Consider the following 27203-nt stretch of genomic DNA (forward strand, 5'->3'; position numbering starts at 1 on the left):
TTCTAATTCATAGGCCTGTGTCAGATGTGCTCATCATCCGCCCATCTCTCTAGCCCCGTGATCTCCAAAACAACACTACGACGAAGTGGGTAAAAACATGGCGAGTGGAGAGGAGGCCAGACGCCCGTCGGACACCTCCTCTTCGGTCGGACTGGAGTCGCTGTTCCCCCCCGGGGCGGCGGAGCACGACGCCTGCGAGGAGGGCAGTGCGGAACTGCTCGGCCTGCGGGAGAGCCTCCAGGGCTGGCTGTCGCCCTACGAGCCGCTGATTTCATGGCTGCAGAGGCTTCTTGTTTGGGAGAGGCCGCTGCACAGCATCTTCGTCGCCCTGACTCTAAACACCTTATTCTGGTAAATCGAAGTGTGGTTATCGATCCCGCATATATCATCGTGTGCTAAACTCTGCATCGACAGCCCTGCCTTTGAGAGGTGATCGGCCGATTGGAGAATGAGTCGAGTGTTGCGGGTTTAGTAAGCGTCGAGATAAGTGACCTAATCCCCGTGTCGTTAGCTTGAGCTAACGGGGAGTAATGCAGCATCATTTTTTTGTTGGAAGTTACTTCCTTCCCGCACTAATTACACAACCAAAAGTCTCCAGTCCTGCTTGCGTAGCGAATACAAGTGGTTTATTAACCAGAGACGCGAGTGTCTTTGCGTCTTTTATTTCTGAGGGGTTATGAATAACGATAACAGACACACCGTGCAGCCTCGTCCTGCCTCGGCCTGCGGACCACCTGTCAGTGGTCGTCTTTATTCGCCTCTATTCCCTACAAGTAACCCGAGCTGCGGCTTTTGTGTTCACAAATGTTCCAAGTCACAACAGAAGTACAAATTCTGGAGATTGGCACATAGAATGTAATGTGAAGTTTGAATAGTAGGCCCCTATAATGGAGTGTGTGTGTGTGTGTGTGTGTGTGTGTGTGTGTGTGTGTGTGCGTGTGCGTGTGCGGGCGCGCTTGTCAACAACAGGCTCCTGTCCTCCACTTCCCTGAGGCCCGTGTTTCTCTTGAGCGTGACTCTGCTGGGATTCCTCCTGTTGGACCGATGGAAGCACAAGCTGCCGCTCATGAAAGGTACGCTATGGGTTGCGTTCCTCTGGGTCGGTGGAGGTGTGTGGACTCCGGACCCACGCCATACGGGACAAAGCGCCCCAGAAACAATATCTTGATAGCATCGGGCTAGGGTTACCGACCGATGGCCCAACCCGATACTTCGTTTAGCAGGTTAAAATGATATCTGATCACGTAGTTTTTGACTTGGCTTTTGTTGTGGTGTGAGTGGGACGGAGTACAGTTAAACCAGATTAAACGAAGGAACAATTTCTGAAGTTTTTTAAGTTTTCATCAAAGCCTACCGCTATAGAATTTGAATATATGTGACCATTATAATATCATAATTCATTGGAGAGCAAATATGTTATTTACTCTTCAAGTGCATACATTTGAGAAAGGTTATCTTGATGTGCGCTGTGATTAAAAGCACTGAGATATTGAGGAAGGTGCCTCAGTAAGTACTTATTATTTTGTCCACCTTCTCTCCCCATGTACACTACAGTTCCGTCTACCGGAGTCATCCCGGTACTCAGGTGTGTATACACTCCACATACATGTTTACCTGTAGCCAAAATCACCTGCACAGCTAACCATCGTAGCAATCTGTATTGAGTCATGTGTGAAGGAAATTCGACAATGTCAATGAGTTTTGTCGAGTGGGGTTAGCGTCACGGTTGCTCTGCGACCAAAAGACTGTGTATTGTCAACACTACATTGACGTGGACATTATTGATCTAATCCTAGTTTTCTCCAATGTCCACGACGGAAACTTCCATCAGGCATTACTTATAATTGTGTCTAGAAATGCTATGCCGCCATCTGTTTGAGTGAGTAGTGTTTGCCTGTAAGACTCAACTCCTTCATCGTTCATTACACTATTGTTGCAAGGCACTTCATTTTTAACCCCCTTTAACAACGACATCCATCGCTTGAAGCATGTCAACCACATGCATAAGTGTGTGTGTGTGTGTGTGTGTGTGTGCCCGTGTGTGGGTGTGTGTGTGTGTGTGTGTGTGTGTGTGCCCGTGTGTGTGTGCCCGTGTGTGTGTGTGTGTGTGTGTGCCCGCGTGTGTGTGTGTGTGTGTGTGTGTGTGCCCGCGTGTGTGCGTGCGCCCGCGCGTGTGTGTGCCCGTGTTTCCGTGCCCTACAGAGCTAGCATGGGCGTGGAGCCGCGTCTGCTCAGCGTGCCGGAGCTCAGCCACCACCTGGCCGAGAGCTACCTGACCTGCCGCCTCTACCTGCAGGAGACCCTGCAGTACAAGCGGCAGCACCACCTCAAGGTACCGCAGCTAGCCCTCAGGCTAGCACCAGAGTATTGTTAGGCAGTGTTGGGCAAGTACCTTTTTTAAAAAAAGTAATTAGTTAGTTACTTCCCCCAAAAAGTAACGAAATTAGTTACTCAGTTACAAATTATAAAGTGACACGGTACCGTGGAAAGTAAAAAAAAAAATGTCAGTAACGGTAACGGCGTACAATGATGGGAAGAGTTATCAATTTGATTACTCGTGACTGAAAATATAACGCCGTTAGTAACGGCGTTATTTATAACAACGTTATTCCCATCACTGATTTTCGGAGATACCCGCAAGCTAGCATGACTGGTTGTATAAGTAGTGATGTTAAACCGCCCTTTATGCTATGGTGCTGTAGGGTACTTTTATTTTAAGTATCAAGTAGCAGGATAACGTTAGCAGAGGGTAGCTAGCATGACGGGGCATGCAAGTAGGGGAAACTTTTTAAATGTGGCAGTTATGTTAAACGCTGGCTAGCATGGCAGGATATACGAGCATTGCGGGTTTATACTCGTAGTGAAATCAGCCTCCAGCTTGCATTGCTGGCCGCATCCCAACGGTTAATAATTAAGTTGCCTTCCTGGAAAAGGGCCTTTCGAGAACTGTGTTAAACAAATACACAAAAAATACACAACGCTTAGTCTGTGTGCGTGCAAGGATTGCGTAGCCGCCAGCCGCGACCCAGATTTGACTTGAATTAAACATGGTGTGTGGTTTGTCCTTCCCTCTCTGCCCAGTTCTGCGTGGTGATGACCAGTGGCTCCCTGGTACTGGCCCTACTGGGGCACTACGTGCCGGGCATCATGATCTCGTATATCATAGGTGAGCCACCTGGCAGCGTTCCCGGTCCCCTACCGATGTTAATATTGATACCGTGACGTTGGGTCGACTGCCAACGGCTGGGTTTCGGTTACTGAGATGAAACGTTGTGAGGACTCAGTTCCTCATCAGGGTCTTGTTTCTCTTTGTACAATAAGGGCGATCCGATCTGCTGTACTTAAAGTGATATGTGGATTAGTTATGATTATTATGAGAGAGAGAGAGAGAGAGGGGGGGAGGGGGAGGGAGAGAGGGAGAGAGAGGGAGAGAGAGGGAGAGAGAGGGAGAGAGAGAGAGAGAGAGAGAGAGAGAGAGAGAGAGAGAGAGAGAGAGAGAGAGAGAGAGAGAGAGAGAGAGAGAGAGAGAGAGAGAGAGAGAGAGAGAGAGAGAGAGAGAGAGAGAGAGAGAGAGAGAGAGAGAGAGAGAGAGAGCTAAAAATATGGTGCTTGTCGAGCCACTATTGATGCATACATGCAAAGCATACATTTTGATCGCGGTGCTTATGCCACTGTGTGTGTGTGTGCGTGCACAGTGCTGAGCGTGCTGGTGTGGCCTCTGGTGGTGTACCACGAGCTGATCCAGAAGATGTACACCGGACTGGAGCCCATCCTCATGAAGCTGGACTACAGCATGAAGGGAGACCCAGACCGCCGCAAGCACGACAAGAAGAGTGAGTGGCGGCCCCCCTCCACCAATCAGTTGCTCCCCCTCGAGGGGGCCCTCGGCCAATCACAGCCCCCATAGAAGGGGTTAGCTGGGAGGGGCGTTGTGGCTCGTGAAGCCCTGATGAAAGTAGTGGGAGCAACTGCTCTAGGTACAGTGTAGTTCAAACTAACTTCCCAAACCCGGTGGGATAGGGAGGGCATGGGTAATAATGTGGTGGTTGAACAAAGCTGACATTTGAGAGCGAAACATTAACCCTGTTAATGACCAAACAACATCGGGACACATTCAGTTATGTGTTGGTTTTTTGGGCTTTTCAAAAACCAAAATGTGTGTGTGTGTGTGTGTGTGTGTGTGTGTGTGTGTGTGTGTGTGTGTGTGTGTGTGTGTGTGTGTGTGTGTGTGTGTGTGTGTGTGTGTGTGTGTGTGTGTGTGTGTGTGTGGCAATTTCAGTTGACAAATGTTGAACATCTAGTTTTCGTTGTTTGCTTCGCAAACATGTGTTTGTGTCCGTGTGTTTGCTCACTGTCTGCATGTCATTCCCCCCCCCCCCCCCCCCCCCCAGAGGTGAGGAAGGAGATGGAGGAAGGGGGAGAGCCCAGGGCCGAGACAGAGAGCGAGAGCGAGGAGGAGCTGTCCTGCTTCGCCCCCACGGTGGGTCCCATAAACACAGCCCCGGGGTGTGTGTGTGTGTGTGTTGATGGCGGAGAGTAATGAGTGATCAGGGCACACGGGACGAACCAAAGCACCACGGGTGTTTAGCCTCACCCAGCCCAAGAGTCCAATTGCCAGATAGCCATCATCCTGACACGCACCCCACAACGACGCTTACGGCTGCTTCTATAGGTTCTTCTATAGTAGGTGGCTAGCAACACAAAGCTTGAATATGGCTCACTACGCAGAGCTAGTGTATGGCTAACATCAGAGCCAGCATACAGCTAGCAACGCAGAGCTAGTCTAAAGCTAGCAACACAAAGCTAGCATACGGCTAGCAACACAGAGCTAGCATACTGCCAGCAACACAGAGCTAGCATACTGCCAGCAACACAGAGCTAGCCTACAGCTAGCATACACCTAGCCACACAGGCCTAGCATACGGCTAGCCACACAGAGCTCACGTACGGTCAGCATACAGCTAGAGACAAAGAGCTAGCATATGGTTCTCATACGGTGAGCTACACAGCTAGCGTACAGCTTGATGTGCAGTTCCCTCAAGCTATGTCGGCGTCGCTAACTCCCGCCGTGTCGGCGTGCAGGTGGACGTGAAGACCACGGCCCTGGCCATGGCCATCACAGACTCTGAGCTGTCCGACGAGGAGGCCTCCATCTTGGAGAGCGGAGGGTTCTCAGTTTCCCGGGCGACCACGCCCCAACTCACGGACGTCTCCGAAGGTAACGGGCCGACGTTTTGAGGAAGTGTTTTTGGGGTACAGCGGTTGGTGGAGGTTGTTAGAATCTCGAATACTGCTCTGAAAAAAAGTTAAAAAAATACTTTACTTATCGTCGTTTCATAAACGTAAAGTAAAACTGACTTGGTTATTGTATACACATACAAGTGGTATTTTTCAGAATGGGGGGGGGGGCAATCGGTCAGAATGATTTGATTTACAATTTGTAAAAGTTGTACTTTTTTAATTGACCAACGGTTGTGTGAGGAGATATGTTCATAAACCCCCCCCATCCCCAGACCTGGACCAGCAGAGCCTCCACAGCGACCCGGACGAGGCCTACCTGAGAGACCTGCCCGAGTTCCCCTCCGTGGAGGAGCTCCCGTCCGCGGAGCCCGCCAGCCTGCTCCACTCCCGCCCGGGCCCGGGCCCAGGGCCGGGGCCGGGACCAGGGACTATCCTAGCCTCGGCGGCCCAGCCGGGGGAACCCTCTGACGGGGTGGCCCTGAGCCCGGCCAGCCTCCTCTTCCAGCACCTGGCCACGCCCCTGCACTTTGTCAACACGCACTTCAACGGGAACGGGCAGCCGGTCGGAGGGGCAGGGGCCACACCAACCGACCAGGAGGTGGGAGCACCCGCCCCCGAGCCCCGAGAGGAAGTCGACGAGCACGACGAGGACGAAGAACAGGAACAGGAAACGGCGGTGGAGGGGGAGGGGGAGATGGCGTCGGAGGTGGAGGGGGAGGGGGAGGGGGAGGGGGTCCATGGCAGCCAGCGCTCCCTGGAGGCGCTCAGCGAGGAGATCGTCAGCACGGCCATCTCCACCGTGGTGCAGAACACTCTGACGGCGCTGCGGCGCTCCGACCGCGAGCAGGAGCCCGGCCCCACCCACTCCCCGCCCAGCGAGATGCCGACGGGCGCCGTGGATACCGTCGCCGACGACGACCTCATCGCCGACCCCCCCGCCGACAAGGACCCCGTCGACGATGCTACCGCGGCAACCACCACGACGGACGTGCCGGAGCGGGGTCTTGAGGCAGAAGGGGCGGGGCCTGGGGATAAGGAGGCGGAGCAAGAGGAAGACGAGGAGGAGGAGGATGAGGAAGACTTTGAGCTGCTCGACCAGAGCGAACTGGAGCAGATGACGGAGGAGCGGGAAACGGGGGCGGACAAGCCGTTAGTGGGCGGGGTCTCTGGGGGCCCGGAGAAGCTCCCGTCTCCCCCGCACCAACCGGAGTCCTAGCTCCAAGAGGCTCCGCCCCCCCCCCCCAACAAACAACCCCCAACTGTTTCTTGAATTTGATTGGTTAGATAAAGGATTGTAAAACGGTATCCACTGTAATAAGGTTCCAACTTTTGGTCAAACTTTAAAACCAGAGTCGTCGAAAATATATATATCGGAAGATTTAAGGTGTTTTTTCTGTTAATCTGGTTTTATTCGAATGGGCAATGCGCACACCTGTTGTTCCCGATGTAAATGGTTCCTAAAAAAGACTTTGTCTCCGCTGACGGCGGTCGTTTGCGAGCGGTATGCTAATTCCACTCTCCGTTCCGTCCGACTTAATGCTCCGTTGATCTTCAGATGCATGTTACAGACAATGTAGACGACGAGTAAATTACAAAAAATCATCCCAAAAGCAAAAAGGGAGGGGAGTGCGTGTCCGAACTTTGGGGATTCCGAATTAACGACTACTAATCGACTTTTTCCGAAAAACTCGCCACAAACAGTCTCGCTAGGACTGTCGCTCGGGCTCGACTCGAAGTAACGGGAGTAGGCGTCGGAAGTACAATCTGAATTTAACTATTAGCCATTTCTACCATCCTATACTTCAATACGACTATTGGCTATCAAAAGCTGACTCCATCCCCGTCATAGGTTTAACGTTCAGAGTTACAACTGCTTTTTTTTATACATCAAAGTGTGCGTGTATATAAATATATATGACACGTCCAGGGAAACGTTTCCTGGCCCCCCCTCCCTCCATGTTTTAGGTGTCGTACCGTGTCATCTGTGTGGTGTTGGACTGGAAACCCCTGTCGCCATAGTGTGTATACTACCAACCTCAAGCTCTCCCCCGTCCTTGTTCGCCCTTTTCACCAACACGCCTGAGAGAGCAGGTCTGTTTATTGTTGTTTTCTTTTGGCCTATCGCCTTCCCCCAAAGAACAATGAGCAACCGTGTTTTTTTTGTTTTTTTTGTCTTGGAACACACTGTAACCAGATGTCTATTTTAGAAAGAGGGCTTTTATTGTGAAAGAGTTTTGAAATGTTGGATTATCACTATTATAATAGCTATTAATATATACGTTATTTAATTGGACAAGACTGCTGATGAGATTTCATTTTAAGGTGATGTGGGGAGAGACGAGAATCAAGTTTTGTTAAAACTTGTTTTGGGTCTGCAACAATGATTGTATGATCGATTTTGGATCTTTTGCACTCTGGACGTTCATGTATAGAAACATATTCCCAATGTGAGCTTTGAACCATAAACTATTCCTCCTCATTACCCAGACCATTCCAAGGCTTACCTAAAAGGAATCGGGGGGGGGGGGGGGGGGGGGGGAATGTTACCAGGACCTGGAGGGAAGAAATGGAACCCATTTCTACATTTCGAGCTGCATATACGCACGCCCATGCACAGACGTGACTTTGCTGTCGATATACAAGGCTAGCTCCTTAATTTAACCATCGGCCTTGATTTCTGTTTCAAAGAAGAACGTTTTTAAAAAAAAAAAAAAGGTCAAGGTTACAATAACAGACTTTATTCGCAATTTGCAACCCATTTAGTTTTTAGCTATAGTTTCACTTTAAAACTGACGTAACCATTACCAGCTATTTTTCTACATGTAAAGCCATCGTTGGGATGTGTATATTTACAGAGACGAAAGGTTTGTGCCACTACTAAAGTCTGTGCACGGCATGCATCGCGCATGTCTTTACCTTTTTAAATACTAACTAAGACGACTGTGTAAAGATTTATCAGTTTTGAGTTTAGTTTGTTTTTTAGGGGCGGGCCGTGGGGTTTCTTTCTATCGGAGCCGAGGTTGTGGTTTCCGATATTGGTTCTTGCGTTCGATTTAAGATATCGCGTGCTAGGCGGCCGCCCGTTGGGCGTTAACGAAATTCGGGATTAATGAGAAAGAAGGATTGTTCGGAGTCGGACAAAGAGGCGGAATTTTGCCTTGGTGTCTTGAGGGTTGGTTAAAATGGAGTCCACGCCTGTGAATATCTATCGGCGACGCCCGGCTTCTTGTCTATAGTGCACTATATTTGTACTAAAACGTCTTTCCTTTTTCGTGGTTTACGTCTCCCCTTTGTGAATAGCGTAGCATAGCTAAGGGATCTCGTCGCATGTACAAACAGCACACCACTCAAGGTTTTCAGGCTAGCCAATGAGGTCCACGCGATTCGTGCGACGCAACATGTCATTTTCCGATATTTCGCTTTTGGTCTGGCAAAACCCTGGTTACATATTGACTCCTGATTGAGTGTTTCCATTGAAAACAAATAGGGAAATACATGTTGCTATCGCATCCGCTTTTAGAAAGCGATGCGCGTGCATTACAAAAGCTCACAGCTGGGGGCAGTAGAGAAGTGCGAAAGTCATGAAGGGATAATATGACGCTATAACAGTGGTTCCCAACCTTTTTTTGGCCCATTTCTAGCTGTGAAGATGTTCGAGACCCCAACTTTAACCTTATGTGCTTCTGCTTCCACACAAACCCGTATCGCCCAATCAGCATCGACTGCTGATCTCCCGGTGGATGTAATCTCATTGCTCTACTGCACACTAGAAAGTGATTAGTTGTAGTAGTTTGCTAGTGGCTATGAATTAATCCATTTCGTATACCATTTCGTATATATCTGCGACCGTTTAAAAAAAAGAAAATAGTTTGCTAAAATGGACTATCAACTATATATCTTGTCGGCAATCTCCTGCGACCCCCATGTTCATATCTTGGCTCCGACCCCAAGGTTGGGAACCACTGCTCTTTAATAACAGACTAATGTTTAGTATACAGACTTGTGTAAAAAAAAAAAAAAAAATGTGTTTGTTTGATGCTTTAACCAATCGCTTCTTCGAAATGGCACTTAACTGACCTGTACAATTGGGGGCAAAAAAACAAATAAAGGAATCTATTTTCTAATTTCCATTCTTTTTCAAAAAAGTGCACTCAGTTTGATCTTTTCTCCATTTTATATTTTGGGGGAACCACACACACACCTGCATTTAAATAACATGTGGAAGAAAAAAAAAAAATACCGGTACATATTTTGTGAATTCACATTTTCTTGGGTTTTGTTATTTGCTCCCTGTTAACTATAGAAGAGAGTTCCACTGTTTACAGAGTTACTTTTTTCAAAGGTTAAGAGTCTAATATGAAAGGGAAATGGGTCGAGAACTAATCACTAATTCATACTGTTAAGATCATTTCTTGTAAAACCAAAGGAACCCAGTTGTACACCAGCACCCCCACGATAGTACACAACTGGTGAATGTTTCCAACTCCTCCACTGAAAGCTTGTCTTTACAAGTCCGAGCATCCTTCTTCTTTCTCCTGAGAAGACAAACAGGATGGCACATGTTAATACACGTTTATCCTCTTCTTCCTTGTGATCCTCCTTCTCCCTCTCCTCCTCCTCCACCTTCCCCACCTCCTTCTCCTTGCTTACCTCCTCCTTCTACCTCCCTTCCCTCCTCCACCTTCTCCCTAACCTCCTCCTTCTCATTTCACCTCCCTTCCCTCCTCCACCTTCTCCCTAAGCTCCCCCTCCTCCCTCCTTAAATGAACATCAGTACATTCGGGGGAAGACCGCCATTTAAAAACATCCTAGCCGACACGTTGAACCCATAAATGTTTTAAAATCCTTTCACCTGTCGGAGCTCGTCCACAGCCAGCATTAGCGTCTCCTCGAGCTCGTCCCCCATGTCGACGCCCTCCAGGACGGGAGACCACCGGCCCTCGGAGAGGGTCACCGGGACGGAGCACACCACGCCGTCCGGGACGTAGGGGTGTCCTGCAACGCCCGGTAAAGGTGACATGTCATGCCACCAGGTGTGAGTGTGGTTAGCCGTGACGAGCCGTTTGGAAAATCGGCCTCTTCTGACATCACAAGTGGGCGTGTCCAGCTAGATGCACGACGGACAGAGGAGCAACGTTTGCTGCAGTCCACCGGGTAGGCTGATAGGCCGATCTATCCAGCACGTGTCCAGGCGGACACGCCCACTTGTGATGTCAGAAGAGGCTTGTAACGGCTAATCACCCTCACACCTGGTGGCACCGCCCCTAGCGGCGTTCCTCAAGCGGTACCTTGGCAGCACACTCCCAGAGAGAAGACCCGCCCCTCCGCCTCGGGGTGGGGGACCCCGTTCCAGACCTCGAGCACCGCGAGGATCCCGTGGGCGACCGACACGGACGCCGGCCGTGCCCCCCCCGCGTCGGACGCCGACGCCGCGCCGCGGCCCTTGAGCAACTCGGGAAGGTCCGTCTTCAGCCAGGTTCTGTACGGAAGGTGAAAGAACGGCCGAAGACGATGGATTTTGAGGCGTTCTTCTTAACAATGACGTAGGACGGTAGGGTGCAGGGAGAACGGGGACATTTTTTTCTTGCGTTATTTGCGTCACAAAAATCGTGCTCTATTCCAATCTTTCGCTTTACGAACCAAACGTGTCAACCTTTTAACGCATGGGACCTGTAGTTCCTCTGTACCCAATAAACTACAAGTCCCACAAGGCGAGAACATCATCATGGTTTGGAACCATATACCGAGTGCATGGAAAGAAGACACAGAAATCGATGATAATTATAATTCTATATTATAATTCTATGATGTATATTTGAAGTACCTGTCGTGGAGCACCTCGAGCACCGGCCGGGAGAAGGAGCGGGGCCCCTGAATGGCCCCTGTGTGGTCGAACACCCGGGCCCTCTGCAGGTCCACGCCGAAGGTCCCGCTGGGGTTCCCCCACACGATCACCCCGCTGACGTCTTTTGAGGGGGACACGTCATACCACCAGGTGTGAGTGGGGCCGGCGGGTACGAGCAGTTTTGAAAATCGGCCCGTTCTGACATCACAAGCGGGCCGAAAATGAATTTACTGCGCGACGCTTTTTAGTCTGCTATACGAGTAAAGGTGGTCAAATGTGTATTGATCGGGAGGAGGAAGAAGAGGAGGAGGAGGAGGAAGAGGGGGAGGAGGAGGAAGCGGTGGAGGAAGAAGAAGAGGAGGAGGAGGAGGAAGGAAAGGAGGAGGAGGCGGAGTAGGAAGAGGAGGTGGAGGAGGAAGCGGTGGAGGAAGAGGAGGAGGAGGAAGAAAAGGAGGAGGCGGAGTAGGAAGAGGAGGTGGAGGAGGAAGCGGTGGACGAGGACGAGGAGGAGGAAGAAAAGGAGTAGGAGGAGGAGGCGGAGTAGGAAGATGAGGAGGAAGAGGAAGAGGAGGAGGAGGAGGGCTATGCTACGCCACCTGTGGTCCTCCTGCCCAGCTTCAGCGCGATGCGCGCGCTCGCGGCGGTCTCCAAGGGCGTCGCCACGGCGACGAAGAGGCCGGGGTCCAGGGAGGGGGCGCTCTCGGCGAGCAGCGCGCACTTGAGGTTGAGGTGGGCGTCGCCCGCCACCATCACCCTCACGCCCCCCCCTCGCCGGCGGCTGGCCCGCTCTCCGATCAGCCGACCGTAGCGACGGTAGCGGGCGGAGATCCTCTGAAGGAGCGACTTCCTCCTCCTCGCCTCCTCCGCCTCCTCGTCCGTCATCTCCTCCACCTCCTCTTCCTGCTCCTCCTCTTCCTTCTCCTTCACCTCCCCCCTCTCCTCCTCCACCTTCTCCTCTTTCTCCCGCCCCTCCTCGTCCCTTACCTCCTCATCCTTCTTCTCCGCCCTCACTCCCCCTTCCTCTTTCTCTACCTTCTCCCGCTCCTCCTCCAACTTCCCCGCCTCCTTCTCCTCATCCCCCTCCCTCACCTCCTTCTCCTTTAGCTCCCTTCCCTCCTCCACCTTCTCCCTAACCTCCTCCTTCTCCTCCTCCCTCACTTCCTCCTTCTCCTCCCGCATGTCCTCCACCACCTCCCTCCCGTCTTTCCCCTCCTTTACTTTCTCATCCTCCTCCTCCCTCCCCTCCTCCCTCTCCTCCCCCTTCTCCTCCTCCTCCCCCAGGCCCTCCCCCCCTCCCTGGTTGCCGGCGTCCTCCTCCTCGTCCAGCAGAATGACGAGGTCTGCGTCTCTAAAGGCCTCCTCCAGGCCAGCGTGCGCGGTGACCTGCCCCGTGCACGTAGACGTACAACACATAGAGAGAAGCAATGTGTTAGATCTGACTGCCGGTTATGTTTATATCGCTCATCATATGGTCGTTTTTTATCTGTTATTTTATTTGACTTTTTTTACCTTTCTTGATACATTTTTGGACGGGAAGCTAAATCTTAAAACCGAGGCACTTTTTAATCACATCTGAGGTGTTGTCACGCTTTGAACTTCATTCTTCTCCACGTAGAACGCTGAGAAGTGTTTCATACCGGTACAAAGGTTGTGTTTCAATTTGTTGAATTAGTTTATCAGTTATTCAAACATAGTCCTCAAATAACGACCAGCGGCTGGTGTCAAGGTCTACGACTGTGGTACACCCTATGTTTATTTTCGAAAGACAAAATGCGACAGACGAGCTCCGACGGGTGAAAGGCTTAATGATTTCTTTAATAACGACAAAAAACGACTTTTTTTTTTTTATGCAGACAAAATACAACAGTATTTTTTTCTTTAATATATATTTAGTCTTTTTGAAAAGCAAAATACAACCATATGTTTTTTTTATGATGGGAAATAAAACGACAGTGGTAAACCGCTAAGTCTTCTTTAAAAATGTTAAAAAAAAAACGACAGCGTTACCCCTTATCTTTCTTTTGGATCTACAGTATTTTATAACAAAAAGACAACTATTTTACCCCTTATGTTTTCTTTAATAAAGACCAAAAACAACAATTTTACCCCTTATGCTTTATTTCATGAAGACAAAAGACGACAGCGTTACCCCTTATGCTTTTGTTGGGCCGACAGTATCTTATAACAAAACAACGACAGTGTTTCTCCTTATGTTTTCTTTCATAATGAAATTACAACAGTGATTTTTGATTTTTTTATGATGGGAAAATTACGACAGTGTTACTCATTCTGTTCCCTTACGTTTTTTTTTTTCTGCCCGACATTATATTGCAAAAAAAAACAGTGTTACCCCTTATTTTTCTTTTGGCCCGACAGCATTTTATTACAAAAAAACGAAAGCGTTACCCCTTAAGTTTTCTTTCATAACGACAAAATACGACAGTGTTACATCCTTATGTATTCTTTTTATTATCGGAAGAAAAACAACATTGTTACCCATTCAGATTTTTTTGGCCCAACATTATTTTATTGCAAAAAACGACAGTGTTACCCATTCTGTTTTTATTTGGCCCGACAGTATTTTATTGCAAAAAATGAGTGGTACCCTTATGTTTTTCTATTCGAACGACAAAAAAACGACAGCGTTATCCCTTATGTTTTCTTCCATAACGGCAAAATGAGACAGTGTTACCCCTGAAGTTTTCTTTCATAAGGACAAATTACAACAGTGTTACCCCTTTGGATTTTTATGATGATGGGAAAAATACGACAGTGTTACCCCTTAAATTTTTATTTGGCCTGACAGTATTTGATTGAAAAAAACGACAGTGTAACCCCTTAAGTTTTCTTTCATAACGACAAAATACGACAGTGTTACATCCTCATGTATTCTTTTTATTATCGGAAGAAAAACTACATTGTTACCCATTCTGGTTTTTTTTGGCCATGAAGTTTTTGTGGGTGATTAGCATTCCAGACAAATAACAGTTTCATCATATAGGCTACCCCCTGTCTGCTTGTGTTGATCAAGTAGGCCTTTGTTTAACAATGTTCCCTGTTGTTTATCCATGATTTCAATTTCAAATAAGAATTCTCAAATGGCTTTTTAGTGCAAACCATTGGCCCGTAGGCTATTACGAAAGTAACTACTTGAGCGCTAGTTAAAACGGTTTTAAACTCAAGAAGTCACGTGACATCTTAAGCTCCATTGCTGTGTCATTTGTACTTGTAGTTTAACCTGCAGCTGCGTTTTACCTTGATCTCAATTGCATAAAAAACGAAACATAAAAGGTCAATGCTTAACTAAAAAGGTAAGCAATGACAATTAATTGATTGACGGCGTAGGTGAGGGCAGATTCCAGACTCAGATTGCCACTTAAGATTAATTTGATAAAAAACAAGTGTTAACCTTTTTTTTTTTTTTCATGACGACCAAAGAATAACAACAGTGTTACCCCCTATGTTTTATTTGATCAATATCAAGAGTGTTACCACTTATGTTTCTTTCATGATGACCGATAAAAAACGACATTGTTACCCCTCATGTTTCATTTGATAAAAACGACAGTGTTACCCCTTGTGTTTTTTTTCATGACGACCAAAGAATAACAACAGTGTTACCCCCTATGTTTTATTTGATAAATATCAACAGTGTTACCCCTCATAGTTTTTTCATGACTTCCGATAAAAAACGACAGTATATTTTATTTGACAAGGACAACATTGTTACCCCTATGTTTTATTTGATAAATATCGACAGTGTTACCCCTTATATTTTTTTTCGTGACGACCAATAAAAAACGACAGTGTTACCCCTGTTGGGTTTTTCATGACGACCGATAAAAAACGAGAGTGGTACCCCTTATATTTTATTTGACAAAGACAACAGTGTTACCCCTTAGGTTGTTTTTCATGACGCCCTATAAAAAACTACAGTGATTCTACTTAAAAAGTGGCTAAGCTTTTATGACGACTGATAAAAAACGACATTGTTACCCTTTATGTTTTTTTTCATGACGATCAATAAAAAATGACAGTGTTACCCCTTATGTTTTTTTTCGTGACGACCAATAAAAAACAACAGTGTTACCCCTTATGGTTTTTTTCATGACGACCAATAAAAGAACTACAGTGTTACCCCCTCATGTTTCATTTAATAAAAACGACAGTGTTACCCCTTGTGTTTATTTCATGACGGCCGATAAAAAAGGACAGTGTTACCCCTCATGTTTCATTTGATAAAAACGACAGTTTTACCCCTTATGTTTTTTTTCATGACGACCAATAAAAAACGACATTGTTACCCCTTATGTTTTTTTTCATGACGACCAATAAAAAACAACAGTGATCTTATGGTTTTTTAATGACGCCCTATCAAAAACAACAGTGTTTCCCCTTATGGTTTTTTTCATGAAGACCAAAGAAGAACGACAGTGTCTTCATGTTTCATTTGATGCAAACAACAGTGTTACCCCCTGTTTTATTTGATAAATATCGACAGCGTTACCCCTTGTGTTTATTTCATGACGGCCGATAAAAAACGACAGTGTTACCCCTCATGTTTCATTTGATAAAAACGACAGTGTTACCCCTTGTGTTTTTTTTCATGACGACTGATAAAAAACGACATTGTTACCCTTTATGTTTTTTTTCATGACGACCAATAAAAAACGACAGTGTTACCCCTTATGTTTTTTTTCATGACGACCAATAAAAACGACAGTGTTACCCCTTATGTTTTTTTTCATGACGACCAATAAAAAACGACAGTGTTACCCCTTATGTTTTTTTTCATGACGACCAATAAAAAGCGACAGTGTTACCCCTTATGTTTTTTTTCGTGACGACCAATAAAAAACAACAGTGTTACCCCTTATGGTTTTTTTCATGACGACCAATAAAAGAACTTCAGTGTTACCCCCTCATGTTTCATTTGATAAAAACGACAGTGTTACCCCTTGTGTTTTTTTTCATGACGACTGATAAAAAACGACATTGTTACCCTTTCTGTTTTTTTTCATGACGACCAATAAAAAACGACAGTGATACCCCTTATGTTTTTTTTCATGACGACCAATAAAAAACGACAGTGTTACCCCTTATGTTTTTTTTCATGACGACCAATAAAAAACGACAGTGTTACCCCTTATGTTTTTTTTCATGACGACCAATAAAAAGCGACAGTGTTACCCCTTATGTTTTTTTTCGTGACGACCAATAAAAAACAACAGTGTTACCCCTTATGGTTTTTTTCATGACGACCAATAAAAGAACTTCAGTGTTACCCCCTCATGTTTCATTTAATAAAAACGACAGTGTTACCCCTTGTGTTTATTTCATGACGGCCGATAAAAAAGGACAGTGTTACCCCTCATGTTTCATTTGATAAAAACGACAGTTTTACCCCTTATGTTTTTTTTCATGACGACCAATAAAAAACGACATTGTTACCCCTTATGTTTTTTTTCATGACGACCAATAAAAAACAACAGTGATCTTATGGTTTTTTAATGACGCCCTATTAAAAACAACAGTGTTTCCCCTTATGGTTTTTTTCATGAAGACCAAAGAAGAACGACAGTGTCTTCATGTTTCATTTGATGCAAACAACAGTGTTGCCCCCTGTTTTATTTGATAAATATCGACAGCGTTACCCCTTGTGTTTATTTCATGACGGCCGATAAAAAACGACAGTGTTACCCCTCATGTTTCATTTGATAAAAACGACAGTGTTACCCCTTGTGTTTTTTTTCATGACGACTGATAAAAAACGACATTGTTACCCTTTATGTTTTTTTTCATGACGACCAATAAAAAACGACAGTGTTACCCCTTATGTTTTTTTTCATGACGACCAATAAAAAACGACAGTGTTACCCCTTATGTTTTTTTTCATGACGACCAATAAAAAGCGACAGTGTTACCCCTTATGTTTTTTTTCATGACGACCAATAAAAAACGACAGTGTTACCCCTTATGTTTTTTTTCATGACGACCAATAAAAAACGACAGTGTTACCCCTTATGTTTTTTTTCATGACGACCAATAAAAAACGACAGTGTTACCCCTTATGTTTTTTTTCATGACGACCAATAAAAAGCGACAGTGTTACCCCTTATGTTTTTTTTCATGACGACCAATAAAAAACAATAGTGTTACCCCTTATGTTTTTTCTCATGACGACCAATAAAAAACGACTGTGTTACCCCTTATATTTTATTTGACAAAGACAACAGTGTTACCCCTTATGTTTTTTTTCATAACGACCAATAAAAAACAACAGTGTTACCCCCTATGTTTTATTTGATAAATATCGACAGTGTTACCCCTTGTGTTTTTTTTCATGACGACCAATAAAAGAACTTCAGTGTTACCCCCTCATGTTTCATTTAATAAAAACGACAGTGTTACCCCTTGTGTTTATTTCATGACGGCCGATAAAAAAGGACAGTGTTACCCCTCATGTTTCATTTGATAAAAACGACAGTTTTACCCCTTATGTTTTTTTTCATGACGACCAATAAAAAACGACATTGTTACCCCTTATGTTTTTTTTCATGACGACCAATAAAAAACAACAGTGATCTTATGGTTTTTTAATGACGCCCTATTAAAAACAACAGTGTTTCCCCTTATGGTTTTTTTCATGAAGACCAAAGAAGAACGACAGTGTCTTCATGTTTCATTTGATGCAAACAACAGTGTTGCCCCCTGTTTTATTTGATAAATATCGACAGCGTTACCCCTTGTGTTTATTTCATGACGGCCGATAAAAAACGACAGTGTTACCCCTCATGTTTCATTTGATAAAAACGACAGTGTTACCCCTTGTGTTTTTTTTCATGACGACTGATAAAAAACGACATTGTTACCCTTTATGTTTTTTTTCATGACGACCAATAAAAAACGACAGTGTTACCCCTTATGTTTTTTTTCATGACGACCAATAAAAAACGACAGTGTTACCCCTTATGTTTTTTTTCATGACGACCAATAAAAAGCGACAGTGTTACCCCTTATGTTTTTTTTCATGACGACCAATAAAAAACGACAGTGTTACCCCTTATGTTTTTTTTCATGACGACCAATAAAAAACGACAGTGTTACCCCTTATGTTTTTTTTCATGACGACCAATAAAAAACGACAGTGTTACCCCTTATGTTTTTTTTCATGACGACCAATAAAAAGCGACAGTGTTACCCCTTATGTTTTTTTTCATGACGACCAATAAAAAACAATAGTGTTACCCCTTATGTTTTTTCTCATGACGACCAATAAAAAACGACTGTGTTACCCCTTATATTTTATTTGACAAAGACAACAGTGTTACCCCTTATGTTTTTTTTCATAACGACCAATAAAAAACAACAGTGTTACCCCCTATGTTTTATTTGATAAATATCGACAGTGTTACCCCTTGTGTTTTTTTTCATGACGACCAATAAAAAACGACTGTGTTACCCCTTATATTTTATTTGACAAAGACAACAGTGTTACCCCTTATGTTTTTTTTCATAACGACCAATAAAAAACAACAGTGTTACCCCCTATGTTTTATTTGATAAATATCGACAGTGTTACCCCTTATGTTTTTTTTCATGACGACCAATAAAAAACAATAGTGTTACCCCTTATGTTTTTTCTCATGACGACCAATAAAAAACGACTGTGTTACCCCTTATATTTTATTTGACAAAGACAACAGTGTTACCCCTTATGTTTTTTTTCATAACGACCAATAAAAAACAACAGTGTTACTCCCTATGTTTTATTTGATAAATATCGACAGTGTTACCCCTTGTGTTTTTTTTCGTGACGACCAATAAAAAACGACAGTGTTACCCCTTATGTTTTTTTTCATGACGACCAATAAAATAACTACAATGTTACCCCCTCATGATTCATTTAATAAAAACGACAGTGTTACCCCTTGTGTTTATTTCATGACGGCCGATAAAAAAGGACAGTGTTACCCCTCATGTTTCATTTAATAAAAACGACAGTGTTACCCCTTATGTTTTTTTTCATGACGACCAATAAAAAAACAACAGTGTTACCCCTTATGGTTTTTTCATGATGACCGATAAAAAACAAATGTGTTACCCCTTATATTTTATTTGACAAAGAAAACAGTGTTACCCCTTATTTATTTTTTTATAATGACCAATAAAAAACGACGGTCGTCATGTTTTTCTTCATGACGACCAATAAAAAACGACAGTTTTACCCCTTATGTTTTTTTTCATGAAGACCAATAAAAACAACAGTGTTACCCCTTATGGTTTTTTCATGACGCCCTTAAAAAACAACAGTGTTTCCCCTTATGGTTTTTTTCATGAAGACCAAAGAAAAACGACAGTGTCATCCCTCATGTTTCATTTGATGAAAACAACAGTGTTACCCCCTATGTTTTATTAGATAAATATCGACAGTGTTACCCCTTGTGTTTATTTCATGACGGCCGATAAAAAACGACAGTGTTACCCCTCATGTTTCATTTGATAAAAACGACAGTGTTACCCCTTGTGTTTTCTTTCATGACGACTGACAAAAAACAACAGTGTTACCCCTTATGTTTTTTTTCATAACGACCAATAAAAAACAACAGTGTTACCCCCTATGTTTTATTTGATAAATATCGACAGTGTTACCCCTTATGTTTTTTTTCATGACGACCAATAAAAAACAATAGTGTTACCCCTTATGTTTTTTCTCATGACGACCAATAAAAAACGACTGTGTTACCCCTTATATTTTATTTGACAAAGACAACAGTGTTACCCCTTATGTTTTTTTTCATAACGACCAATAAAAAACAACAGTGTTACTCCCTATGTTTTATTTGATAAATATCGACAGTGTTACCCCTTGTGTTTTTTTTCGTGACGACCAATAAAAAACGACAGTGTTACCCCTTATGTTTTTTTTCATGACGACCAATAAAATAACTACAATGTTACCCCCTCATGATTCATTTAATAAAAACGACAGTGTTACCCCTTGTGTTTATTTCATGACGGCCGATAAAAAAGGACAGTGTTACCCCTCATGTTTCATTTAATAAAAACGACAGTGTTACCCCTTATGTTTTTTTTCATGACGACCAATAAAAAAACAACAGTGTTACCCCTTATGGTTTTTTCATGATGACCGATAAAAAACAAATGTGTTACCCCTTATATTTTATTTGACAAAGAAAACAGTGTTACCCCTTATTTATTTTTTTATAATGACCAATAAAAAACGACGGTCGTCATGTTTTTCTTCATGACGACCAATAAAAAACGACAGTTTTACCCCTTATGTTTTTTTTCATGAAGACCAATAAAAAACAACAGTGTTACCCCTTATGGTTTTTTCATGACGCCCTTAAAAAACAACAGTGTTTCCCCTTATGGTTTTTTTCATGAAGACCAAAGAAAAACGACAGTGTCATCCCTCATGTTTCATTTGATGAAAACAACAGTGTTACCCCCTATGTTTTATTAGATAAATATCGACAGTGTTACCCCTTGTGTTTATTTCATGACGGCCGATAAAAAACGACAGTGTTACCCCTCATGTTTCATTTGATAAAAACGACAGTGTTACCCCTTGTGTTTTCTTTCATGACGACTGACAAAAAACGACAGTGTTACCCCTTATGTTTTTTTTCATGACGACCAATAAAAAAACAACAGTGTTACCCCTTATGTTTTTTTTCATGACGACCAATAAAAAACGACAGTGCTACCCCTATGTTTTATTTGATAAATATCGACAGTGTTACCCCTTATGTTTTTTTTCGTGACGACCAATAAAAAACGACAGTGTTACCCCTTATGTTTTTTTTCATGACGACCAATAAAAAACAACAGTGTTACCCCTTATGTTTTTTTTCATGACGACCAAAGAAAAACAACAGTGCTACCCCTTATGTTTTATTTGAGAAATATCGACAATGTTACCCCTTGTGTTTTTTTTCATGACGTCCAAAGAAAAACAACAGTGTTACCCCTTATGTTTTTTTTCGTGACGACCAATAAAAAACGACAGTGTTACCTCTTATGTTTTTTTTCATGACGACCATAAAAAACGACAGTGTTACCCCTCATGTTTAATTTATTAAAAACGACAGTGTTACCCCTTGTGTTTAATCATGACGGCCGATAAAAAACGACAGTGTTACCCCTCATGTTTCATTTGATAAAAACGACAGTGTTACCCCTTATGTTTTTTTTCATGACGACCAATAAAAAACGACAGTGTTACCCCTCATGTTTCATTTGATAAAAACGACAGTGTTACCCCTTGTGTTTTTCTCATGACGACCAAAGACAAACAACAGTGTTTCCCCCTATGTTTTATTTGATAAATATCGACAGTGTTAGCCGTGGTAACCCTGTCTACGTTTTTGCAGGGATCCGAACCTGAGCTGTTTAGAGTGTTAACCTCCGAACTTATCAATGCACCATAGATAAATATCACAATGGTTATATTTGACTTTATAATTCGCATGAAATAGAAATTTGAGTCTTCCAACGGAGAACATCAAGGGGACTTGAACCCCGGTCTCCAGGGGCTTAACTCACAGCTCTCTCCACTTCCCACTGAGATTTATGATTTATTAATGTCTGAGGTTATATATGACTGTGCAACAGACATGATAGCTTTAAGTTTAAAATTAACGAAATTGTGTTTTCCACAGAAATTGAGCCACGCTCTCCAGTGGGTTAGGCAGAGTGCACTCCACTGCACCACTGAGGCGATGACAATGCACAATAATCAATCATCAATAAAGAGGATATACATGACGTTAAAATGTGTGTCTGTATTTCTGTTATTTCCCTTATGTTTTTTTTTCATGAAGACCAATAAAAAACGACAGTGTTACCCCTCATGTTTCATTTGATAAAAATGCCAGTGTTACCCCTTGTGTTTTTCTCATGACGACCAAAGACAAACAACAGTGTTTCCCCCTATGTTTTATTTGATAAATATCGACAGTGTTACCCGTGGTACCCCTGTCCACGTTTTTGCGGGGATCCGAACCTGAGCTGTTTAGAGTGTTAACCACCGAACTTATCAATGCACCATCAAGACACCGAATATAAATAACAAAATGGTTATACTTGACTTAATTCCCATGAATTCCCATGAAATAGAAATTAGAGTCTTCCGTCGGAGGACGTCAACTGGACTTGAACCCCGGTCTCCAGGGGCTTAACTCGCAGCTCTCACCATTTCCCACTGAGATTTGTAATTTATTAATGTCTGAGGTTATATATGACTGTGCAACAGACATGATAGCTTTTTTTTATTAACGATATTGTGTTTTCCACAGAAATTGAGCCACGCTCTCCAGTGGGTTAGGCAGAGTGCACTCCACTGCACCACTGAGGCGATGACAATGCACAATAATCAATCATCAATAAAGAGGATATACATGACGTTAAAATGTGTGTCTGTATTTCTGTTATTTCCCTTATGTTTTTTTTTAATGAAGACCAATAAAAAACAACAGTGTTACCCCTTATGTTTTATTTGACAAAGACAACAGTGTTACCCCTTGTTTTTTTTTCATGACGACCAAAGAAAAACAACAGTGTGACCCCCTATGTTTTTTTTCGTGACGACCAATAAAAAACGACAGTGTTACCCCTTATGTTTTTTTTCATGACGACCAAAGAAAAACAACAGTGTTACCCCTTATGTTATTTTTCATGACGACCAATAAAAAATGACAGTGTTACCCCTTATTTTTTATTTGACAAAGACAACAGTGTTACCCCTTATGTTTTTTTTCATGACGACCAAAGAAAAACAACAGTGTTACCCCTTATGTTATTTTTCATGACGACCAATATAAAACGACAGTTTTTTATTTTTATTGTTTTTTTTCGTGACGACGAATAAAAAACTGCAATGTTACGCCTTATGTTTTTTTTCATGACAACCGTGTTACCCCTTATGTTTTTTTTCATGACGACCAATAAAATAACTACAGTGTTACCCCCTATGTATTATTTGATAAATATCGACAGTGTTACCCCTTGTGTTTATTTCATGACAGCCGATAAAAAACGACAGTGTTACCCCTCATGTTTCATTTGATAAAAACGACAGTGTTACCCCTTATGTTTTTTTTCATGACGACTACTAAAAAACAACAGTGTTACCCCTCATGTTTTTTCTCATGACGACCAATAAAAAACGACAGTGCTACACCTTGTGTTTTTTCTCATGATGACCAATAAAAAACGACAGTGTTACCCCTTGTGTTTTTTTTCATGACGACCAATAAAAAACAACAGTGTTACCCCTTGTGTTTTTTTTCATGACGACCAAAGAAAAACAACAGTGTTACCCCTTATGTTATTTTTCATGACGACCAATAAAAAATGACAGTGTTACCCCTTATTTTTTATTTGACAAAGACAACAGTGTTACCCCTTATGTTTTTTTTCATGACGACCAAAGAAAAACAACAGTGTTACCCCTTATGTTATTTTTCATGACGACCAATAAAAAACGACAGTTTTTTTTTTTTTTTTTTTTTTTTTCTACAATGTTACCCCTTATGTTTTTTTTCATGACAACCGTGTTACCCCTTATGTTTTTTTTCATGACGACCAATAAAATAACTACAGTGTTACCCCCTATGTATTATTAGATAAATATCGACAGTGTTACCCCTTGTGTTTATTTCATGACGGCCGATAAAAAACGACAGTGTTACCCCTCATGTTTCATTTGATAAAAACGACAGTGTTACCCCTTATGTTTTTTTCATGACGACCACTAAAAAACAACAGTGTTACCCCTCATGTTTTTTCTCATGACGACCAATAAAAAACGACACTGCTACCCCTTGTGTTTTTTCTCATGATGACCAATAAAAAACGACAGTGTTACCCCTTGTGTTTTTTTTCATGACGACCAATAAAAAACAACAGTGTTACCCCTTGTGTTTTTTTTCATGAGGACCAGAGAAAAACAACAGTGTTACCCCTTATGGTTTTTTTCGTGACAACCAATAAAAAACGACAGTGTTACCCCTCATGTTTCATTTGTTGTTTCATTATGTTTTATTTGATAAATATCGACAGTGTAACCCCTTGTGTATTTTTTCATGACGGCCGATTAAAAATGGCAGTGTTACCCCTTGTGTTTTTTTTCATGACGACCAATTAAAAACGACAGTGTTACCCCTTATGTTTTATTTGACAAAGACAACAGTGTTACCCCTTGTTTTTTTTTCATGACGACCAAAGAAAAACAACAGTGTGACCCCCTATGTTTTTTTTCGTGACGACCAATAAAAAACGACAGTGTTACCCCTTATGTTTTTTTTCATGACGACCAAAGAAAAACAACAGTGTTACCCCTTATGTTATTTTTCATGACGACCAATAAAAAATGACAGTGTTACCCCTTATTTTTTATTTGACAAAGACAACAGTGTTACCCCTTATGTTTTTTTTCATGACGACCAAAGAAAAACAACAGTGTTACCCCTTATGTTATTTTTCATGACGACCAATATAAAACGACAGTTTTTTATTTTTATTGTTTTTTTTCGTGACGACGAATAAAAAACTGCAATGTTACGCCTTATGTTTTTTTTCATGACAACCGTGTTACCCCTTATGTTTTTTTTCATGACGACCAATAAAATAACTACAGTGTTACCCCCTATGTATTATTTGATAAATATCGACAGTGTTACCCCTTGTGTTTATTTCATGACAGCCGATAAAAAACGACAGTGTTACCCCTCATGTTTCATTTGATAAAACGACAGTGTTACCCCTTATGTTTTTTTCATGACGACTACTAAAAACAACAGTGTTACCCCTCATGTTTTTTCTCATGACGACCAATAAAAAACGACAGTGCTACACCTTGTGTTTTTTCTCATGATGACCAATAAAAAACGACAGTGTTACCCCTTGTGTTTTTTTTCATGACGACCAAAGAAAAACAACAGTGTTACCCCTTATGTTATTTTTCATGACGACCAATAAAAAATGACAGTGTTACCCCTTATTTTTTATTTGACAAAGACAACAGTGTTACCCCTTATGTTTTTTTTCATGACGACCAAAGAAAAACAACAGTGTTACCCCTTATGTTATTTTTCATGACGACCAATATAAAACGACAGTTTTTTATTTTTTTTTTTTTTTCGTGACGACGAATAAAAACTGCAATGTTACGCCTTATGTTTTTTTTCATGACAACCGTGTTACCCCTTATGTTTTTTTTCATGACGACCAATAAAATAACTACAGTGTTACCCCCTATGTATTATTAGATAAATATCGACAGTGTTACCCCTTGTGTTTATTTCATGACAGCCGATAAAAAACGACAGTGTTACCCCTCATGTTTCATTTGATAAAAACGACAGTGTTACCCCTTATGTTTTTTTTCATGACGACTACTAAAAAACAACAGTGTTACCCCTCATGTTTTTTCTCATGACGACCAATAAAAAACGACACGTGCTACACCTTGTGTTTTTTCTCATGATGACCAATAAAAAACGACAGTGTTACCCCTTGTGTTTTTTTTCATGACGACCAATAAAAAACAACAGTGTTACCCCTTGTGTTTTTTTTCATGACGACCAGAGAAAAACAACAGTGTTACCCCTTATGTTATTTTTCATGACGACCAATAAAAAATGACAGTGTTACCCCTTATTTTTTATTTGACAAAGACAACAGTGTTACCCCTTATGTTTTTTTTCATGACGACCAAAGAAAAACAACAGTGTTACCCCTTATGTTATTTTTCATGACGACCAATAAAAAACGACAGTTTTTTTTTTTTTTTTTTTTTTTTTTCTACAATGTTACCCCTTATGTTTTTTTTCATGACAACCGTGTTACCCCTTATGTTTTTTTTCATGACGACCAATAAAATAACTACAGTGTTACCCCCTATGTATTATTAGATAAATATCGACAGTGTTACCCCTTGTGTTTATTTCATGACGGCCGATAAAAAACGACAGTGTTATCCCTTATGTTTTCTTGACAACGAGAAAATACGACAGTGTTATCCCTTATGTTATCTTTATTAACGACAAATTACAACAGTGTTACCCTTTAGATTTTTTTTAGGATGGAAAAAATACGACAGTGACAAATTAAAACAATGTTACCCCTTTAGATTTTTTTTAGATGAAGAAAGAAATACGACAGTGTTACCCCTTACGTTTTTTTTGGCCGGACAGTATTTTATAGCAAAAAACGACAGTGTTACTCCTTATGTATTTTTTTATTATCGAAGAAAAACAACATTGTTTACCCAATCTTTTTTTTTGGCCGACTATTTTATTGCAAAAACTTGTGGTACCCTTATGTGTTTTCTTTTCTTACGACAAGAAAACGATAGTGTTATTCCTATGTTTTTTCCATAACGACAAAATACGACAGTGTTACCCCTTATGTTTTTCTTTCATAACGACAAATTAAACCAGTGTAACCCCTTTTGTTTTTTTTAGCATGAACGACCTAAACCAATTAAAAACGACAGTGTTACCCTTATGTTTATTTGACAAAGACAACAGTGTTACCCCTTGTTTTTTTTTTCATGACGACCAAAGGAAAAACACAGTGTGACCCCCTATGTTTTTTTTCGTGACGACCAATAAAAAACGACAGTGTTACCCCTTATGTTTTTTTTCATGACGACCAAAGAAAACAACAGTGTTACCCCTTATGTTATTTTTCATGACGACCAATAAAAAATGACAGTGTTACCCCTTATTTTTTATTTGACAAAGACAACAGTGTTACCCCTTATGTTTTTTTTCATGACGACCAAAGAAAAACAACAGTGTTACCCCTTATGTTATTTTTCATGACGACCAATAAAAAACGACAGTTTTTTTTTTTTTTTTTTTCTACAATGTTACCCCTTATGTTTTTTTTCATGACAACCGTGTTACCCCTTATGTTTTTTTTCATGACGACCAATAAAATAACTACAGTGTTACCCCCTATGTATTATTAGATAAATATCGACAGTGTTACCCCTTGTGTTTATTTCATGACGGCCGATAAAAAACGACAGTGTTACCCCTCATGTTTCATTTGATAAAAACGACAGTGTTACCCCTTATGT

The 27203-nt window shown here is 42.2% G+C and overlaps 2 protein-coding genes across 2 annotated transcripts in view; one reads left to right on the top strand and one right to left on the bottom strand.

Annotated features, from left to right (window-relative positions):
- On the top strand, nt 1–9365 carry retreg2 (reticulophagy regulator family member 2). The gene is made up of 9 exons (XM_030355175.1): nt 1–351; nt 970–1073; nt 1555–1585; nt 2203–2332; nt 3082–3166; nt 3696–3833; nt 4392–4480; nt 5083–5218; nt 5514–9365. The coding sequence occupies exons 1-9, from the start codon at nt 98–100 to the stop codon at nt 6455–6457; spliced, it is 1911 nt and encodes a 636-aa protein (XP_030211035.1). The 5' UTR covers nt 1–97; the 3' UTR covers nt 6458–9365.
- mdh1b (malate dehydrogenase 1B, NAD (soluble)) overlaps nt 9248–27203 on the bottom strand; it is a 23647-nt gene continuing 5691 nt past the window's right edge. The window contains exons 6-11 of the mRNA XM_030353605.1: nt 12391–12469; nt 11683–12114; nt 11066–11207; nt 10530–10720; nt 10094–10236; nt 9248–9776 (exon numbers count right to left, since the gene is read on the bottom strand). Coding sequence (XP_030209465.1) covers nt 9747–9776; nt 10094–10236; nt 10530–10720; nt 11066–11207; nt 11683–12114; nt 12391–12469 — 1017 coding nt within the window. The 3' untranslated portion in view covers nt 9248–9746. The remainder of the gene's footprint in view (nt 9777–10093; nt 10237–10529; nt 10721–11065; nt 11208–11682; nt 12115–12390; nt 12470–27203) is intronic.

Source organism: Gadus morhua, chromosome 4 (genome assembly GCF_902167405.1).
Source record: "Gadus morhua chromosome 4, gadMor3.0, whole genome shotgun sequence".
Classification (NCBI taxonomy): domain Eukaryota; kingdom Metazoa; phylum Chordata; class Actinopteri; order Gadiformes; family Gadidae; genus Gadus; species Gadus morhua.

Excerpts from the sequence above, each read along its gene's own strand:
- retreg2 (XM_030355175.1), top strand. The coding sequence starts at position 98 with ATGGCGAGTGGAGAGGAGGCCAGACGCCCGTCGGACACCTCCTCTTCG. Across the intron at positions 3,167-3,695 it reads CATGATCTCGTATATCATAG|TGCTGAGCGTGCTGGTGTGG; the intron begins GTGAGCCACCTG and ends GTGCGTGCACAG. Across the intron at positions 4,481-5,082 it reads TGTCCTGCTTCGCCCCCACG|GTGGACGTGAAGACCACGGC; the intron begins GTGGGTCCCATA and ends GTCGGCGTGCAG.